General features: G+C 45.6%; 1 protein-coding gene across 2 annotated transcripts in view; it reads left to right on the plus strand.

Moving 5' to 3' along the window:
• The window catches only part of KHDRBS2 (KH RNA binding domain containing, signal transduction associated 2), a 658,172-nt gene that overhangs the window by 78,659 nt on the left and 558,567 nt on the right, over positions 1–20,946 (plus strand). For both annotated transcript variants that reach the window (XR_012751429.1, XM_075338445.1), the window contains exon 2: positions 16,036–16,163. Coding sequence is in view for 1 of the 2 variants with exons in the window: in XM_075338445.1 (XP_075194560.1) it covers positions 16,036–16,163 (128 nt within the window). In the remaining variant the exon portion in view is untranslated. The remainder of the gene's footprint in view (positions 1–16,035; positions 16,164–20,946) is intronic.

Here is a 20,946-nt window from a genome sequence, read left to right on the forward strand (position 1 = left end):
ATGTTTCTGTCGTCTGTTTCTTTTTCTGTATCCTCATCTTCTGTTGTTGAGATAGCAGGATCTCTGTAGGGGTTCCTGGTACATGGTATGACATCCAGTGCGTACCACCCTCTTTCTCCTTGATGTTTTGTGAACTCGACCAAATCTCCCTTCCGTAGGTCTCTTCCTGGGTGTCCTCTGGGCAAATGGGCTCTAACGTCTCTCCTGCTTACAAATATGCCCTCCTTTACACCAGATGCTACTATAAAGCCATATCCAGACCTTAGACTGAAGTCTTCTACAACTCCTCGACAAAGTGGGCCTCTGACCTGCGATTTGGCCCTTCTCAAGGACCGCTTTTCCTCTAAGTCTCTGGCCGTGACCTCGTCCTTCTCCTCGGGAGACTGCTGTGCAGGTGGATCCCTTGTCCTGCTGCGGCGCCGTGTCCTGCGGGCTGGGTCCTGCCTGGCTGTCACCTCACCGCTTGCAGGCTCCCAGGTGAGGTATCTGGACAAATCTTCCTCAGCGGAGGATGTCGGGCCCTCTTCATCCCAGCGGGAGTACGGCAGCATCTCGGGCTCTTGGACTGGTGCTGCATCCACTGCTGATGGCTCTGGGGTCAGCTTCTCAGCTTCCTGGCCTCCCCTCCCCCTTAGTTCTTCTGGGCACTCCTCTTGTGGCAGCGCTAGGGATGGATTTTCATCAGCAGGCCAGGGCGGGGGACCCTTTGGCATGAATGTTGCAGGAATCTTCCTGTGAGTATGCGGAGGGAGCAGATACCGGTCCACCATCTCCTTTGGGAAGTGGGCCTCTAGATCAGTCTTCAGCTTCCAGTATTCGGGGTCCTCCCCCAGCAGGGACTTCCTAGCAGGGACTTCCTTGGGCTGGGGAGCGGTGTCTGCTCTGACCTGGCAGGCCGGGGTAAATAATTGTACAGTCTTGTCTTGGCGGGCCGAGCCTGGCGTGGCAGCGGCCTGGTCTTGGCGGGCCGAGCAGGGCATCGCTGCGGCGGCCTGGATTGGCGTCGCAGCTGCGATGGGATCTGTGCGGGCCGGGCTGGGCGCTTCTGCGGCCTGGATTGGCGTCGCAGCTGCGATGGGATCTGTGCGGGCCGGGCTGGGCGCTTCTGCGGCCTGGATTGGCGTCGCAGCTGCGATGGGATCTGTGCGGGCCGGGCTGGGCGCTTCTGCGGCCTGGATTGGCGTCGCAGCTGCGATGGGATCTGTGCGGGCCGGGCTGGGCGCTTCTGCGGCCTGATTCAGCGTTGCCGCGCCGGGCGCCTCTTCAGGGACCGCGGGCGTGGCAGCAGGAGTCGGGGCACTCGCGCTGGCAGGGGCAATATAGGACTCACCCATCAGGGCCACCATCGGGACCTGAGCCGTCCTGTGGGGCACTCGTAGCGCGGCTCTCTCCTCATAGGCCTCAACTGCCTCAGCGATTTCCTGCAGCTCCGCACGTCCTTCCCGGATCTGCTGCACGATCCTCGCTTCCAGTCGGTTACTGAACTGGGCAAGCTCCCAGGACCACCAGGCAGCGGAACCTGGCTCTGGGCTCCTATCTTCATACGCCATCTTCACCGTGTCGTCGCTGCTCTGCAGATCTTTTCTCAGCAACAGGCTTCCGGCTCCCTTTCTTTCCCGACGTCTCTGAATGCCTCCGCTCTCATCACTTGTGAGGCCAGGACCCTTCAGGGGATCTCTGGGTAGCCACACCTCTTCGTGGGCGGTAACTTCTCCCAGCGCGGGCTGCTGTTGTTTTTCAGCGCGCTTTTCATGGTGGCAATATGGCGGCGCTTCCAATTTTCCAAGCGGACCGCCCAGGCACATGGTCACCTGTCTGAACAGGTCTAGTCCTTATCCTGTTCGTGACGCCAGATGTGTGAGGCCCCGAGGCTCGGTGTCGGTGCAGCGGTGCATTACCTTCAGGGACTCCACGCGGCTGGATCTTGTCACAGGTAGGAAATCCTCTATTTTGATTGTCGTGACGCCACTCTCAGAATTGCGGTCAGTGGAGACCGCCACTGCAGGTTAGGGGTGCCTGGGGCTGATAGTAGGTGCAGTCAGTTGTAATAGCCTCCTGAGAGTGAGGCATGCCCCAGGGTCCCGTGTAGGTGTGTTGAACTACAAGTCGCAGAATGACTCACACGCACAAGCAGGATGTCTTTCAGGGGTTTTTACTCACTGATGGTGGCAGGGTGAGTAACCCGGGCGTAGCTGGGATGAACCAGGCTGGAACCAGGTGTCCTTCAGGCTGACTGGTGAGGGTGGCTACCAACTCGCCTTCCTTAGCCCGTTGTGTTTTGGGGTAACCCCTGCTTGAAGCCCTGCTGGGGTCGCCCAGGGAAGTTGCTGGTGCCTCTCTCCCCTTCTTTTTGGCCCGTTTGCTTGTAGCCTGGACCAGGTCACTCCGGCTGCTTGCCTCCTGTGAGCTATGGGCCCTCACTTTGGCTACGTGGCTGCGGACTCTGTGGTGTTGTCTTGGGGGTGTAAGTGCCCCCTCATGCAGGTTTGGCAAAGGACAGGTGGATCTATCCCTGCACCGGGACCTGTTACCCGTTTGGGCCTGGTATCTCCCTGACAGTCTCCTTACTCTCCACTCCGTTGCTCTCTCTTTAGTCGTGGGTGGATTTCGGGCAGCACTACCAGGTGACCGATCTCCCCCGTCGGTAGTCACTGCGCGTACGTTGTCAGAATTGTGTAGAGCTACAGGGTCTGCTTCTGCCCTCCCTGAACTTCACCACTCAACTGCCTTCGGCTCACTCTTCCCTCCTCTCCTGTTCTTGCCTACGTCACCTAGCAACCAGGCTCTCTACCACACCCCTCGAGTGGAGATGGAGGTTTCGCCCCCTCCTGGGATCCCCAGGGGTCCTCTCAAAGGTAAATGTGTGAGACCTGATCACTATGCGCCTGTGTAGTCACACCTCGGTCAGCCTTCTGGATTACCTGTTTTGTACTGTCCCCAGCATGGGTGCAGTACTCAGTGGTGCCTGACCAGGAGTGACTTTGTTTACTACTTTACGGCTGTGGTCATATGAGCATATAAAAACTGTCCCATTCTCATCCAGAAAGGTGGTATGATTTGTTTCTTACCAAGTCAAATTAAAAATAAATAACTCCTAAAACTTTAAATTTATTGAATGTACATTAAAATTGATAAATAATCCCATAAAATAAGCAAATACCAAACAAATAAATACCGTGGTAATATTAATAGTAGGAGGAGCTGACCCTAGTAGTCCCTATTTTTCACCCCTACCTTGCCGTGGAGGTTAGCGCCCTCATCCTGCACAAATAGCGCCCCCACTCACTAGTCCCTTATTTTTAATTTGACTTGGTAAGAAACAAATCATACCACCTTTCTGGATGAGAATGGGACAGTTTTTATATGCTCATATGACCACAGCCGTAAAGTAGTAAACAAAGTCACTATGTGAGGCCCCGAGGCTCGGTGTCGGTGCAGCGGTGCATTACCTTCAGGGACTCCACGCGGCTGGATCTTGTCACAGGTAGGAAATCCTCTATTTTGATTGTCGTGACGCCACTCTCAGAATTGCGGTCAGTGGAGACCGCCACTGCAGGTTAGGGGTGCCTGGGGCTGATAGTAGGTGCAGTCAGTTGTAATAGCCTCCTGAGAGTGAGGCATGCCCCAGGGTCCCGTGTAGGTGTGTGGAACTACAAGTCGACAAGACTACAAGTCGCTGACCCTAGTAGTCCCTATTTTTCACCCCTACCTTGCCGTGGAGGTTAGCGCCCTCATCCTGCACAAATAGCGCCCCCACTCACTGACTACTGACCTTTATGGCCCGAAAGAGCCCTATATAATGGATATAAGGGATACAGTACTCATATGACTAATCAACTAGACACTTTACCAGAACCAAGAGAAATGTAATCTGCAAAATGTATATAGGCCCAATAGCCTACAGAAATAGACCACTTAGTCAAAGTGGTCTCAGACCACCCCACGCGTTTCCCCTCAGAGTGACAGGTTCTTTAGGAGTGGAAAAACATTTTGATAAAGTTTATAGTATTGTCTAAGTCCTGTATTTAGCAAAATGTTAATGCCTAAAATGCATTCCACACTGAGACGTCAGTTTGCGCATGTCCCTGGAGAACTTCCTTGCGGCGTTTATGTGTTCCACGCTGGGATACTTTTGTGCACTAGTCATTGGAGCCCTATTACGTTAGTGGGCGCCTGCGATTCTCTGCCATCCTGGAAAGAGATGTGGGCCTCGTGGCTACAACATGTGGATTAGCGTGCGGTCCAGGCTGGAATGCAAATCATTATGGCGGCCTACTGCCCGTGGTTTCGGACTATGAACCAATGGTGTACCAGGTGAGGATAATTAGATCTGTTTTTCCTGTTTATATACCTCTTGGGAAGTGCATCTTTTGGTTATAGGGTCATTACACCCCCAGGGTGTGAGTGTGTCAAAATCCTTACTGACTGAAGAGGTCCATACCTTGTGTATCGGGATGGGGACTTGATTCATGGCTGATACCATACAGCAATGTGCCTTTTGCAGTCTATCACAAGCTAAGTACCATACCCCAATACCCCATCACAACTGGTTATTTTATGTATTGTTTACATCCATTTCATTGTTTACTGTTGGACAGCTATTTAGGTGGAGCCATTGTTTGGCCTGGCCTTATTTGTGTTTAATGAGACATGATATTAACCATTACAATATATATGACGTAACAGCACGGACCATATTATGTGTATTTATCTATACCTATATATGTTACGGTGCCTTGTTTCCTCTTGCAAGTTATTGTTTGGCCTATTGACTAATGTGCCTGGACGATTGCTTTTAGTGTTTTAGTTTGAGGTATACGCTGCACTGCATTTTAGGCATTAACATTTTGCTAAATACAGCACTTAGACAATACTATAAACTTTATCAACTTGTTTTTTCCACTCCTAAAGAACCTCTCACTTTGAGGGGAAATGCGTTGGATGGTCTGAGACCACTTTGACTGAGTGGTCTATTTCTGTGGGCTATTGGCACTGGTAAAGTGTCAAGATGATTAGTCATATGAGTACTGTATTGGTGGTGGTGCGTTTTAGTGTGGTAATTTTGTCTATTCCTTATATCCATTATATAGGGCTTCTTAGAGCCATAAGGGTCAGTCGTCAGTGAGTGGGGGCGCCATTTGCGCAGGATTAGGGTGATAACCTCCATGGCAAGGCAGGGGGGAGAAATAGGGCCTACTAGGGTCAGCTCTCCCTGCTATTAATATTACCACGGTATTTATTTGTTTGGTGTTTGCTTATTTTATGGAATATTTCTATTCTATTCTATTGTATATTCAATATATTTAAAGTTTTAGGAGTTATTTATGATTTGTTTCTTACTTGTCATCCATGTGCTGTCCGTATGCAATCCGTTTTTTTTTACTCAGCAGTTATTAACTTTTTTGTTATTTGCTCACCTTTGTTCCAAGAGCCTTAACTTTTTTATTTTTCCATCACTCTTGCTATATGAAAGCTTGTTTTTTGTGGGACGAGTTGAAATTTTAAAATAAACCATACGTTTTACCATATAGTGTACTGTAAAACGGCAAAAAAATTCCAAGGATTCCAAGGATATTTTATTCACCATGTTCTCTGTATTGTAAAACGTATGTGTCGGTGTGATGCCTCAGGTTGGTATGATTTCGTAGAGACCAAACAGGTGTAGGTTTACTTTTATCTAAGGGGATAAAAAATTCTGAAGTTTGCCCAAAAAAAGTGGTTCACTTTATGCGCGATTTTCCGCCACCCGTAGCGTTCTCATTTTTTGGGATATGGGGCTCAGTGATGGCTTATTTTATGCATCTCAAGCTGATGTTTTTAATGGTACCATTTTTGCACAGATGTTATGTTTTGATTGCCTGTTATTGCATTTTGCGCAAAGTTTGCGACAACTAAAAAACTTAATTTTGGCGTTTGGATTTTTTCCCATTACACCATTTACCGATCAGATTAATTGATTTTATATTTTGATCTGACATTTCTGAATGCGGCGATACCAAAGGTGTGTATATTTTTTATTTTTTAACCCTTTAATTTTCAATAAGACGAATGAAGAGTGATTTGAACTTTTAGTTTTTTTTATTTTCTTTTAATTTTTTAAAACTTTTTTCTTCTATTTTACTAGTCCCCCTGGGGGACTATAAGGATCAGCAGTCTGATCACTCATTCATTTCTGTAGATCCAAGCTGCACAGCTCAGATCAGCAGAAATGCTCATCTTCTGTTACAGCTGCCATGACCCTATGCTATCATGGCAACCATCGTCTCCCTGTGATCACATCATGGGGCCTCCGATGGCAACGGGTAAGTGCGCGTTATGCACTGCGGCCATTTATATCATGCTGTCACATTTTGACAGCACGATTTAAGGGTTTAACTGGCGTGAGTGGATCGCGGATCCACCTGTGCCTGCGATGCACACATGTCTGTTGTACAAATCAGCAGACATGTGCGGGCATCACCACCGACTCACCTCAGCAGCCAGTGGTGATCACTCTCTCATGATTTAGGACATACTGTTACTTCCTTGGTCATGATGGGGTTAATCGTTTCAGGTCCATTTACAGTTTCCCATCTTACAGAATTGTAATGTATCTGTAAAAATCAGATGGTCCATGTGGCATCTGTTTTTTTCTCACATTGTACCAATTTCAGAGTCATATTGCAATATGCTGCAATTTTTTTTCTTATTCCGAATACAGATCTGCACTGCCTCATTGAGTAACATTGGTCCGAGTGTAATATTTTTTTATCGGATTGCACTCATCTGGCTTATACGCTTGTGTTAGCTAGCCTTAAGACAAAGAAAAGTTTTAGATACCAATTCAAGCCAATTATATAAGTAGGAAGTGAGAAATACTGAAACCAACAAAGCTGATAGCATTGATTAGATGGTTTTTCATTCATAGAATTTGCCTTGGTTTAGTCGTAATCAAGAATTTTAACTTCCCATTACCCTGAAAGATTATCACGAACAAGCATTCCTAGGAACGCTCTTTTCATGATAATGTTGTAGTTGAAACAGGCTACCAATTACCTGACAAACTAGCAGAATGATCATTCATTGGGTGAAATGTTCTCGGCAGCTCATAGTCCTGTGTGAATATAGCACTATGGCAGCATTTATGCCCTGAAAGGTTGCCAACTTGACTTTTTATTTTCTCTGGATATCTTATCAAAAATCAGACAGACAATATTTTTTACAGACACATCGCAAAATCCATAACAAATCATTATAACAATAAGTGATACATGTCTACAGTCCATATTTCTGATATAAAGACATCTGTAAACAGTGTAAACTGTAAATTGATATTAGTCAAAATCTGTATTAGTTTATTCAGCTTCAAAAAAAAAAATAAATCAGAAGATTATTTTTTTTATAGACAAGGTAAAAAAAAGTACCCTATTTTTATGGACTGTACTGGAATTTCTGAACAGTTGGTGACCCAGGAACACTGAATAATCTATTACAGATCACTCAATGTGCAAATACAGAGAGATCTACCAATATAACAATGCCACAATGCCATAAACCTTCTAATATCAGGCAGTGCCATGTTGAACTTCCAGTGACCAGTATGTGAGAATGTATGAGCGATGACACCAAATTTAATACATTTGCTCCCCATTCACACCTGAGACCTTGTAACACTGAGTCACATGACATCAGGGAGAGAAAATGCCTAATAGGGCACAATTTGGCAATTATCACTTAGGGGTGTACTCATTTTTGTTGTCAGCAGTTTACACATTAATGGCTGTGTGTTGAGTTATTTAGATGGTGCACCAAATTTACACTTATATAAGCTGTACACTGATTACTTTACATTGTATCAAAGTGTTATATCTTCAGAGTTGTCCCATGGGAAGATATAAAATATTTAGAAAAATGTGAGAAGTGTACTCACTTTTCTGATATACTGTGTATTTATTAATTTTTAATTAATACGATTTATTACAAGTATGCCTTGTTTTGTCTATTATAAGGCTATATTTAACCTTATGATGTCATTCCAATTTGCTTTTCCTTCTCAATGACATTTGACCTATGATGTCATTGCAGTTTCCTGTTCCTTTCTCCTTTGTGTTTATTTAATGCTTGTTTGGTAACCTAGGAATTGTTGGACTGGCATCAGTCTTATCCTGAAACGCATTGCCATGTACATCATTTTTGTCATTATAAATGTTTGAATATATTTTGGACACTTTCCTTGCTTCAAAATTTCATACAACAGAGACACTTATTAAAGTTGACTGGATTGATTTGAAGAATTCCCATCCATTGGTCAGGTAGTAGTCTCTGGCTGCTGCATGGAAGTTGTACGAATATCTTACCTTCCAGGATCTCAGGCTCATCATTTCATTAGCTGGGCTAGCGCGACGTCATTATTTTGGCGTGATGCTCAATTGACATTACACCAGCATGCTAGTCAAAACAAATGGCGGTGATCCTGGGAAGGTAAGAGATTTGCAATGCTCCCCTCCAGTTTTCACAGAGCACTGACCTGATCTATGTAACAGAAATGCGCAAATCGATCCATCCATCTCTAGTACCTATGCTGAACTGAATTAATGGGAACAGCAGCAGCTACTCTATCGACAGCCAAAAAAATAGAGTTGTACCCAGCAGCAACACACCTATAAGTGAGCCTCCTACTCTTGCCCAACTTTCTAACGCAGGATTCATATTTAGATATTTTGAATATCAAAAACTGACAAAAAAAAATGAGTATTATCACATGATTGAGTCTGTCTCTATTTTTGAATCAAATGTACAGTACAGACCAAAGGTTTGGACACACCTTCTCATTCAAAGAGTTTTCTTTATTTTCATGACTCTGAAAATTGTAGATTCACATTGAAGGCATGAAAACTATGAATTAACACATGTGGAATGAAATAGTAAACAAAAAAGTGTGAAACAACTGATAATATGTCTTATATTCTAGGTTCTTCAAAGTAGCCACCTTTTGCTTTGATTACTGCTTTGCACACTCTTGCCATTCTCTTGATGAGCTTCAAGAGGTAGTCACCGAAAATGGTCTTCCAACAGTCTTGAAGGAGTTCCCAGAGATGCTTAGCACTTGTTGGCCCTTTTTCCTTCACTCTGTGGTCCAGCTCACCCCAAACCATCTCGATTGGGTTCAGGTCTGGTGACTGTGGAGGCCAGGTCATCTGGCGTAGCACCCCATCACTCTCCTTCTTAGTCAAATAGCCCTTACACAGCCTGAAGGTGTGTTTGGGGTCATTGTCCTGTTCAAAAATAAATGATGGTCCAACTAAATGCAAGTCGGATGGAATAGCATGCCGTTGCAAGATGCTGTGGTAGCCATGCTGGTTCAGTGTGCGTTCAATTTTGAATAAATCCCCAACAGTGACACCAGCAAAGCACCCCCACACCATCACAACTCCTCCTCCATGCTTCACGATGGGAACCAGGCATGTAGAGTCCATCTGTTCACCTTTTCTGCGTCGCACAAAGACACGGTGGTTGGATCCAAAGATCTCAAATTTGGACTCATCAGACCAAAGCACAGATTTCCACTGGTCTAATGTCCGTTCCTTGTGTTCTTTAGCCCAAACAAGTTTCTTCTGCTTGTTGCCTGTCCTTAGCAGTGGTTTCCTAGCTGCTATTTTACCTAGAAAGCCTGCTGCACAAAGTCTCCTTTTAACAGTTGCTCTAGAGATGTGTCTTCTGCTAGAACTCTGTGTGGCATTGACCTGGTCTCTAATCTGAGCTGCTGTTAACCTTCGATTTCTGAGGCTGGTGACTCGGATAAACTTATCCTCCGCAGCAGAGGTGAGAATTGGTCTTCCTTTCCTGGGGCGGTCCTCATGTGAGCCAGTTTCTTTGTAGCATTTGATGGTATTTGCCACTGCACTTGTGGACACTTTTAAAGTTTTCCCAATTTTTCGGCCTGACTGACCTTCATTTCTTAAAGTAATGATGGCCACTCGTTTTTCTTTACTTAGCTGCTTTTTTCTTGCCATAATATAAATTATAACAGTCTATTCAGTAGGACTATCAGCTGTGTATCCACCAAACTTCTGCACAATACAACTGAAGGTCCCAACCCCATTTATAAGGCAAGAAATTCCACTTATTAAACCTGACAGGGCACACCTGTGAAGTGAAAACCATTTCTGGTGACTTTCTCTTGATGCTCATCAAGAGAATGCCAAGAGTGTGCAAAGCAGTAATCAAAGCAAAAGGTGTCTACTTTGAAGAACCTAAAATATAAGAGATATTTTCAGTTGTTTCACACTTTTTTGTTAAGTATTTCATTCCACATGTGTTAATTCATAGTTTTGATGCCTTCAATGTGAATCTACAATTTTCAAAGTCATGAAAATAAAGAAAACTCTTTGAATGAGAAGGTGTGTCCAAAACTTTGGTCTGTACTCTATGTTACATTTTCAGAGACATAAAACATTTGGTCAGTGATATAAAGTGTATTGTTTTTGGAAACACATTGCATATACAGTTAAGTCCAGAAATGTTTGGACAGTGACACAAGTTTTGGCATTTTAACTATTTACCAAAACCTATTCAAGATACAGTTACCCTGATGAGCAAAACAGTACCAATGTTTTAACTTTTGCTTTTCAGGCTCCATTTCTCACCCTCCACCACAACTTTGAAAGTGAGACTACCTTTATTTTGCAAACAATCATCTTGACTATCTCATACATAAATTTGATATGCAATTATATAACTACTAGAAGGTGGCCCGATTCTACGCATCGGGTATTCTAGAATTTACGTATTGTGTAGTTAATGTATGATTTTTGTTTTATATATATATATATATATATATATATATAGATGTTGTTGTGTGTAGTTACCAAGTGTTTGTGTAGGGCGCTGTACATGTTCTGGGTGTTGTCTGGGTGCGGCGGGGGGTGAGAGCGGTGTTGTATGTGTGTTGCGTGTGTTGCGTTGTTTGTGGAGCGCTGTGTGTCTGTAGCGTTGTGTGTGTGTGTTGCGCGGTTTGTGTGGGTGTGGTGTGTTTTGGGGAGGTATGTTTTGTGCAATGTGTGTGTGTTGCGTGGTATGTGTGTATATGTATGCCGCGGTGTTTGTGTGTTGGGTGTTGTGTGTGTGCAGCGTTGTCTGTGTGTGTGGGTGTCTGTGTAGGGCGGTGTTTGTGGTTCCCAGTGTGTGTGTGGTGTGTTGTGTGTGTGTGTGTGTGTGTTGGGGGGAGGTGTGCACCTCCCATCGTGCTCCATCCGCCATGCTGCGCACTCCCAAACGTGCTCCATCCGCCATGCTGCGCACTCCCAAACGTGCTCCATCTGCCATGCTGCGCACTCCCAAACGTGGTCCATCTGCCATGCTGCGCACTCCCAAACGTGCTCCATCCGCCATGCTGCGCACTCCCAAACGTGCTCCATCCGCCATGCTGCGCACTCCCAAACATGCTCTATCCGCCATGCTGCGCACTCCCAAACGTGGTCCATCCGCCATGCTGCGCAGTCCCAAACGTGCTCCATCCGCCATGCTGCGCAGTCCCAAACGTGCTCCATCCCCCATGCTGCGCACTCCCCATCGTGCTCCATCCCCCATGCTGCATCAGCATCAGCCTCTCTGCCCCCAGCATCAGCCTCTCTCCTCCCAGCATCAGGCTCTCTCCTCCCAGCATCAGCCTCTCTCCTCCCAGCATCAGCCTCTCTGTCCCCAGCATCAGCCTCTCTCCTCCCAGCCTCAGCCTCCCCCAGAATCAGCCTCTCTTCTCTCAGCCTCCCCCCTCCCAGCCTCCCTCCTCCCAGCCTCCCCCAGCATCAGCCTCTCTCCTCCCAGCCTCCCCCTCCCAGCCTCCCCCAGCATCAGCCTCCCCCAGCATCAGCCTCTCTCCTTCCAGCCTCCCCCAGCATCAGCCTCTCTCCTCCCAGCCTCCCTCCTCCCAGCCTTCCCCAGGATCAGCCTCTCTCCTCCCAACCTCCCTCTTCCCAGCCTTCCCCAGCATCAGCCTCCACCTCCCAGCCTCCCTCAGCATCAGCCTTCCCCAGCATCAGCCTCTCTCCTTCCAGCCTCCCCCTGCATCAGCCTCCCCCAGCATCAGCCTCTCTCCTTCCAGCCAACCCCAGCATCAGCCTCCCCCAGCATCAGCCTCTCTCCTCCCAGCCTCCCTCCTCCCAGCCTCCCCCAGCATCAGCCTCCCCCTCCCAGCCTCCCCCAGCATCAGCCTCCCCCAGCATCAGCCTCTCTCCTTCCAGCCTCCCCCAGCATCAGCCTCCCCCAGCATCAGCCTCCGCCTCCCAGCCTCCCCCAGCATCAGCCTCCGCCTCCCAGCCTCCCCCAGCATCAGCCTCTCTCCTCCCAGCCTCCCCCAGCATCAGCCTCTCTCCTCCCAGCCTCCTCCTGCATCAGCCTCTCTCCTCCCAGCCTCCCCTAGCATCAGCCTCCCCCTCCCAGCCTCCCCCAGCATCAGCCTCCCCCAGCATCAGCCTCTCTCCTTCCAGCCTCCCCCAGCATCAGCCTCTCTCCCCCCAGCCTCCCCCAGCATCAGCCTCCCCCTCCCAGCCTCCCCCAGCATCAGCCTCTCTCCTTCCAGCCTCCCCCAGCATCAGCCTCGCCCAGCATCAGCCTCTCTCATCCCAGCCACCCCCAGCATCAGCCTCCCCCAGCATCAACCTCTCTCCTCCCAGCCTCCCCCAGCATCAGCCTCCCCCAGCATCAGCCTCTCTCCTTCCAGCCTCCCCCAGCATCAGCCTCCCCCAGCATCAGCCTCTCTCATCCCAGCCACCCCCAGCATCAGCCTCCCCCAGCATCAGCCTCTCTCCTCCCAGCCTCCCCCAGCATCAGCCTCCCCCAGCATCAGCCTACACCCTCCCAGCCTCCCCCAACATCAGCCTCCCCCTCCCAGCCTTCCCCAGGATCAGCCTCTCTCCTCCCAGCCTCCTCCAGCACGCCGTGCTCCTCTGCCAACACTCACAGATCCGATCGCATACTCACACACACACACACCCACCCGATCGCATACACTCACACGCACCCGATCGCATACACTCACACACACCCGATCGCATACACTCACACACACCCGATCGCATACACTCACACACACCCGATCGCATACACTCACACACACCCGATCGCATACACTCACACACACCCGATCGCATACACTCACACACACACACATTGACGATCTTGCACATACGCGCTCACTCACAACATCCGGAGATACCACATGCTTCTGGCCATGTGATCCTCCGGCAGGTCCTGGAAGCTCACTGCAGCACAGTATCGCGGCCGAGAAGCAAGCGATATCTCCGGATGCTGTGAGTGTGTGGATGCGATCTGATGTGTGTGTGAGGTGTGTGTGAGAGTGAGTGTGATCTGATGTGTGTGTGTGTATGTGTGTGTGTGTCTGTTGTTATGTGTGTGCGTGTGGATGTTCCGCCGCTGCAGGACTTTGATGCGCTGGTAACTATGCTACCATGGTTACCAGCGCATCCCGTCCCCCACTCGCACGGGAGCCCACACCAGCATACGGCGGCAAACCCCAGCAATGCGAGGGTTTGTGTCGGCTGGGTTGGCGGCATATGCTGGTGTGGGCTCCCGGGGGTACAGTACTCACCTGGGAGTCGTGTCTCCGTGTCAGTTCGGAGGATGCGTGCGGGGGGCGGGGCCAGAGCGAGCGTGCATTGCGTGAGGGGGCGGGGCGTGGCCGAGTTGCCAATACGTGCAGGGTGGCGGGGCGAGAGGCCAATCCGTGTGGGGGGTGGAGCCTGTGCGAGCGGCCGGCCAATCTGTGTGGGGGGGGGAGCCAGGGCGAGCGACCAATCCGTTCGGGGGGGCGGGGCCATGGCGAGGCCAGCGGCCAATCCGCTTTGTGTCACCGTAAGGACACAATTTTGGAGCAAGCCAGACAGACAGACAGACAGAATAAGGCAATTATATATATAGATTTAGTATATGATTAGTTTTGCAAATTCTTGTCATGTCACTGAATTGTTACTGTTTTTATCCTGGTGGGGGAAAAATCTTGTTCTTCCTGTATACTACAAATAAAATCTTGTTCTCACATGCCCTCATAGCTCAGTATGTTATTAGGTTGATTTCCTATTGAAAAGTCACTGGTTCAAATTGAGGAGCAGCCATGAAGAATTCCTAAGAAAATAGAAACAGCATCATCCAGCTCATCAACAGTAGCCTATTGGGTAAGAAAATCGCCAAATTGCATCATGTGTGTGCCAATACAGTTGGAAGAATATGAAACAAAGTCCGTTCATCCTTTCAAAAGCCAAGAGATGGACATCCATAGTCAACAAGTTTGCTCGTCATAAGTTTTATCAGTTCTGACGCAATAAACATTGCAGTGGAGGTGGCTCTTATGCTTCATAATAGTGATATCACAGACTTCCATGCAAGCATTGTGCAGCACAAGTTACACGATTCTGAAATAGTGGCTTGAAAAAAAAGCCTCAACTTTAATATCCACATAAGAAGCATTGAGTTTGTAAAAAAGTAAAAAATAAGGACAGTAAGAACTCAGAAATTGGTGGTTCTATGAGACTGTGGTGCTATGAGATGAAAGTCAATAGTCTAGGCTCTGTTGGGTGCAAATGGGTCTGGAAGAAACAAGAGAAAAGGGGATAATGGAACAAGAAATTGTAGGAACTGTCAAGTTCGGTGGAGGAAGCCTGATGATATGAAGAAGGCTTGGAATGGATTATGATCTAAAGCACACCACATCCTCTGTAGGGTGTGTGATGTCTGGACATGCATGTCTTCCAGTGGCACTGGATCCCTAGTGTTTATTGATGATGTGACTGAAGATAGAAGTAGCCGGATGAATTCTGAAGTGTACAGGACTATACTTTCTGCTCAGAAGACCAGAAAAAGGCATCGCTGCTGAAACGCGTTATTTTCACATATAATCATCTATGAAGTTGATATTGACAATGCCAGTGTGATGAACAATTTTTAAAAATAATTATTAAAAGTTAAATTTTATTGCCACCACGAATTCACAGCAGATTTTTCTCTTCATGTGGATCATTATATTCTGCTCAGATTGAACCAAAAGCAGCAAGGTTGATTTGACGGTGCTTCAAAGAACAGATGGACAATAGCCGAAAAAATACTGAGTAAGCAGCTCAGAAGTTTTTCAAGGTGAAGAAGCGAAATATTCTGCAATGTCCAAGTCAATCACCAGATATCATCCCTATCAGGCATGCTTAATACAAAATGTAAGGCAGAAATACTCACAAACAGGCAACAACTAAAGTCAGCTGCAGTAAAGGTCTGGCTAAGCATTACAAAGGAGACAACTCATTGTTTAGTGGCATTTATGGCTACAGACTTCAGGCAGTCATTGCTTGCAATATATTCTCTTTAAAGTATTAAAAATTAACATTTTATTTATGGTAAAGTAAATTTGTCCAATTACTTTTGAGGCCCTGAAATGAGGAGGCTTTGTAGAAAAATGGATGGAATTTCAATGGAAATATTTGTTAACCCCTATAATTAAACCTTAATATCTACACTTCAATTGCACCTCAATTGTTTCATGTTAAATAAATAAATAGCGACATTCAAAGCCCAAATAATGAAGATTCGGTCACTGTTCAGATATTTCTAGACTTAACTGTATAGTGTCTGCTTACAATTATCTGTCCAATTAAGCATCCTGGGGCACATTTACATAAAGGCCTTAGTTTCTATGCTGGTCTTAATGGCGGTGAAACAGGAGTACAGAAAAGAGAGTACAGAAACACCTAAGTTTGCACTATAGTTTGCCCATTCTTCTAGCCTAAATGATAGTAAATTTGTTGGGCTACTGGAGGCCATGATTCTCAGAGGAGCTCAGCCCACAAGTCAACATTTTTTGTGTAAAGTAGATATGACTTTTTCTCAATAGAATTCTGGACCAGGCTATATAATAAATGTGTCACACGGCTAATATATATGCTATACTAACAGGTACAAAACCGTTACTCTTTCTTTATCTGCCCAGAATAAATTAATTGGTGATTAGTTTTCTATATTCACGTGCTAAGTTGTGATGTTTTTTCTTTGTTGCAGAAATAGAAAAGTTTCAAGAGTCTGAAGCAAAGAAAGAAGATGAAGAAAAGAAATACCTAGACATTATCAGCAACAAAAACATAAAACTGTCAGAAAGAGTACTGATACCAGTTAAACAATATCCAAAGGTAACATTTGTTTAATTCTATACAGCCATTGCATGCATTAATACTGGTATTGTTGGTTTATATTTCACTTTATATACCTTTTCTGCTGTTGGCTCAATAGCAATGGTGTGATTAGATTTAGGTATACTGGCAGGAGCCTCTTGTGGGGCAGAACATAGGTCCAATAGGGTATCCATTCCATGCTTCACTTCCATCCTGACTCGACTGCTGATAAAAATACATTAGATATATGCAATGTGCAGACAATGTGGATATGATGCAGTTAACTACTCCATAAGTAATGACTACAGTTCACTTCAGGATCGGCTCTGCTCATTACTGGGTGATTGACAAAAAAGATACAGTACTTGACGCATCATGATTTATGATTATAATTTGATATTTCAAATGAATATTTATGGTTGTATATTTATTAGGAAAAAAGCTGAGGTTAACAAGGACAAAATAGAGGCTTGATTTTAACTTGGCCTTGATTTGCAAGGCAAAATGTTCTTTTTCTTTATAATACTTTTGCAATATCCAAAATTCTGTACCAATTTGTTTTACACTATTTCTTTATAGTTTTTTCTTGATGCTCCAAATCACCTACCTCCTGTCACACAATCATGATTAAATCGTATAATTAATTATGGCTACTAGTGGCCACTTCCAGGGGATAGCTTATTGTATATCGTAATAATATTAAGTATAATGTACAGTGATAAGGCTATAATATTTAGTTTCATAATGATCATTGCAAGTTGATACCATGACTCTGAATATCTATAATTGGTACAGATTATGCATGTATTAAAGCCAATAACTTGAGGGATCAATGGAAAAAGTAATATACAGTAAGTTTATATGCTTCCCCTAGTGCCGCTAATGGTGTCCATAATAAAATCATTTAGTTCTATCTATACTTGCACTTTTCAGTTCTGTATTACAAACAATTCTGGAGTTATAAAAAATGAAACAAAATTGTGCTTATTTTAAAAATAAAAAATAATGGATTAGTCATATAAAACCATACCTATTCTTTTCTAATGTACATTTATGTGAATCTGTCAGCAGGTTTTTGCTACGTCACCTGACAGCAGAATGATGTAGAGAAAGGCTCTGAATCTAATTATGTATCACTTAGTTTAATGGGTACAGTGGTTCAGACACAATCAGAATTTTTAGATTTAGCAATGCAGCAGAGTTGAAAGTTGCCTCTGCCCACACCAGGCTCGGTGTGTACAATGTCTACAGAGAGTGAGGTAATAATCACAGCAGGGGGTGTGCTGGACTACTAGACACACTCTGCTTAAGTCCAACTAATGATAATCTCCTGGAGCTAAAGAAATCAATGCAATTAAATAACAGCATGAAGCTTGATAAGAGACACATCTCTTAAATCTGTGTTTTAACTCCTACAGCATGCTGTTTTCAGATTACATAGCAAAAACCTGACAGATTCCCTTTAAAGCATTTACCTATTTGAGCACCTAATTAAAATGATCATGAAGGCATTGCCACCTGCCCATACAAAGAGCAGTGGGAGAATGACATAATTTGCTGCCACACTTGCAAAGCAACAGCACATGATGAGAGAAAACTCTTACCAAAACTTTTAACCCTCTTAATGAATCATGGCAAATTGTGGATTTATATACAACAAGGAACTGTAGAACTATGGTGCGGGGGCTGGCAGACAGCCTTGAACTGCATAAGAAAACTAGTCCTGTCTGTTCTAAAAGACTGTGGCCCCATTTCTTCAAACCAATTTTGCAGGAATTCTGGTGTAAATTTCTTTGAATAGTCGCAGCTGCGAGTTGGGCGACTTTTGGCAGTTTCATACCAGTTTCTCCCAGTTCTGCCAAAATGGCTAGAACAGGAGTGCGAAGCCACAGCTCATCTAAATCATGATGGGCCCTTATATACCCTACTCCATAAATCTTACTCCAGCCAGAGACAGAAACTGAAGTAAGATGTCTGGCGTAGCTCATGGAGGTGCACGCCTCGCATTATACACAACAGAAACATGAAGAGCCTGTTTTCTCAAAACCCTGTCATCCAGACTGGTGAGAAAATTGTTCTTCTCGGGGCCTATATTTTTATGCACAGGTACAATAATCTGCCATATATAATTGTGCCAATGCAAATTATATAATCGAAAAAAGTGTTGTTAAAACGTTTAAATACAAAATGACAAAAAACATTGCTTAAATAACTTAACTTTTTATTTAAAAGTTACTATATACTATATAAAATACTATTCTCTAACTATCTACATATATTTACTTATATATTGTTGTTATTATAATATACGATGAATGCCTACATTTGTTGTAGGTAAAAAATGAATATAAGAAAGAAATAGGAACAAACATTTGAGGAATGGCATTACTTTGGGTGACTGCATACAAATAAAACTGAAAAAAATATGTACCCAAAATGGTATGTGGGAATGACATCTTGTCTCCAAAAATAAAAAAGGTATTACTATAGTAGGCTGTTCACAAAGTGTTGATATGGCTAATAAAAGAAGGACATTGTTAGAATGTTGTTTTAATTAATGAAATTCCCCCAATACTGTGATGTTTCTATTAGAGACTGTGACTGCAGTTACTTTCAGAATATCCGATGCCGTGAACTTGATGAATTGTGTAAATGAGAAGGTGGAGGTGAGAAGCAGAAATCACCAGGATTTATGTTTTTAATGATAAATCTCAGTTGACTTTTCCAGTGAACGTTTTTATTGAACTATGTCATAAATCTAAAGGATAAACCTCCTTTAGAGAACAGAGCGAGATACAGCCATGTGAAGCTGCCTGATACAGTCGAGCAGATTTATGCAGAGCTGCTGACAGAAAATATTAGGCAAAAGACTGATTGCTGAGATTTGCTCATCTTCTATTTTTTTTTTTTTTTTAATGTAATATCATTTTAGAGGTTTGGCTTACAAATGCTTCATTAAACAAGTACATTCTCCGGTGGTTTTTTATTGCTGCACATGGTTTGGAGCATTTCTGCAAATAGAAGATGCTGACATTTGGGTGTCAAGGATTCAGACTTTATCTTACCAATTTTAACAGAGACTAAAATGTAAAATGTATTGCATGCAACTTAAAATAACATAGACCTGTGAATTAATATGTTGCGGGCAGGGGGACAGACCGCGGCAGGGGGGCTGCTCGAGATGCTCGGATCCAGGGTCGTTGCGATGGCTCGAGGGGAAGCCAGACCCGGACCTGAGCACCGGTCTGTCGCCCACAAGTGAAAAAGGGGAAGTTTATATATACAGGGGAGGTTTGTAAGTGACGCTACCTATGGTGTGCGGTGATTGTTGGTGACACCGCCACTGCCGCTGGAGGTGATGCACGGGGCCAAGGGAGTGGGGCAGCTGAATGTTATCCCATCCACGGGTAGGGGAGGTGTTGTCCCGGGACCCTAATACAGGTGGAATCGTGCTGCAGAGCGCAATCTGCAGGGTTGGACCGGGTGGTGTTTGTGTACTCACAGTTCTAAAATAATTTGACACGGAGTCCAGATGGTAAACCAAACTGCCGGCAACTGGTAGCTTCCGGAGGGGTGTGCTCGGGTCCCACATCTCGGTATAGCAGAACAGGGGCCCTTCCTCCTGCACTTGAGGTTTGTGTCCTTGATTTTGACTACTCCGCTTGGAACGGGGAAGTCCACTCCCCATGTGTTTGCCCGTGGGAGCTGTGGCCCACGAAAACTGACCCGTGGGATCTTAGCAAGCAATTGCGAAGCCCTATCCCCCTCGTTGGGCTTTCGTCTCGATCTATCTGGGCCTCCTGTGGGACGAGACTTGAAATCTTGTCCCTGGCTGGTCAATTGGTGAGGTGTTTGAAACTCTCCCTCTCCCTAGGGACCAGGTACCCTGTCTGTGCATGGCCTCTGGACCGGATTCCCGCTGTTGGTACCGGCGGGCTACGACCCTGCCCCGGTCCACTTAAGGTTTCCCGCGACCGGATCTCCGTCGCCTGTGACCCTGTCTACCGACTGCCACCTAGTCAGTTGTCCAATCCTCTGGTAGCCCAGGAGCTCCAACTCCTGGCTACCCTGTTCACTGTCTCCTCAGCTCCAACTCCTCACTCTCAACTCTCTGTCTGACTGCCTGAAACTGCCCCTCCCATAACACCTCAGAACCCCTAGGTGGGCGTCACCATCCACTTGGCCCCACCCACTGGTTTGTTCCTATTGTCATGAAGGGTGACTAGGGTTTGATGGCTGGTGTTATGTACCTGATTGGGGATTGTGTTAGAGGGTCAAGGAGGAGGGGTGTAGTCTTCTGTGACACCCTGATTTTGTCAGGGCGTCACATATAAGTAAATATAGGGAGAACAATATCGGTTTATCCAATACCTACATACTGATTCTTTAAATATTTTTGAAATATACTGTACCTTCATTTTTGGATTATAAGACACACTTTTCCTCCCAAAAATTTGGGAGGAAAATGAGGGGTGTGTCTTATAATCTGAATGTAGCATACCGGGAGGTAGAGAGGGGTCACAGGAGATGCTGTAGGTTTACTGCAGGCTCTGCTGGGGGCAGTGCGCTGTGGGCGGTGCGCTACAGGCTGTGCGCTTTCGGCGGTGCACTGTGGGTTGTGAGGCAGGAGTCACAATTCTGAAAATGTCGGTGGTGCGGGCTTCAAATAATGTCTCCCGGAGTCAGCGCATGCACAGATGGAGCTCTCGGCTTAAGATCTCATATGCGCATGCGCCGCCTCCGTACCAACGATCTCCCTTCAGCGGACTTAAGGAAAATGGTGCCCAAATGTGGCATGTGC

This window comes from Anomaloglossus baeobatrachus, chromosome 3 (assembly GCF_048569485.1).
Source record: "Anomaloglossus baeobatrachus isolate aAnoBae1 chromosome 3, aAnoBae1.hap1, whole genome shotgun sequence".
Classification (NCBI taxonomy): domain Eukaryota; kingdom Metazoa; phylum Chordata; class Amphibia; order Anura; family Aromobatidae; genus Anomaloglossus; species Anomaloglossus baeobatrachus.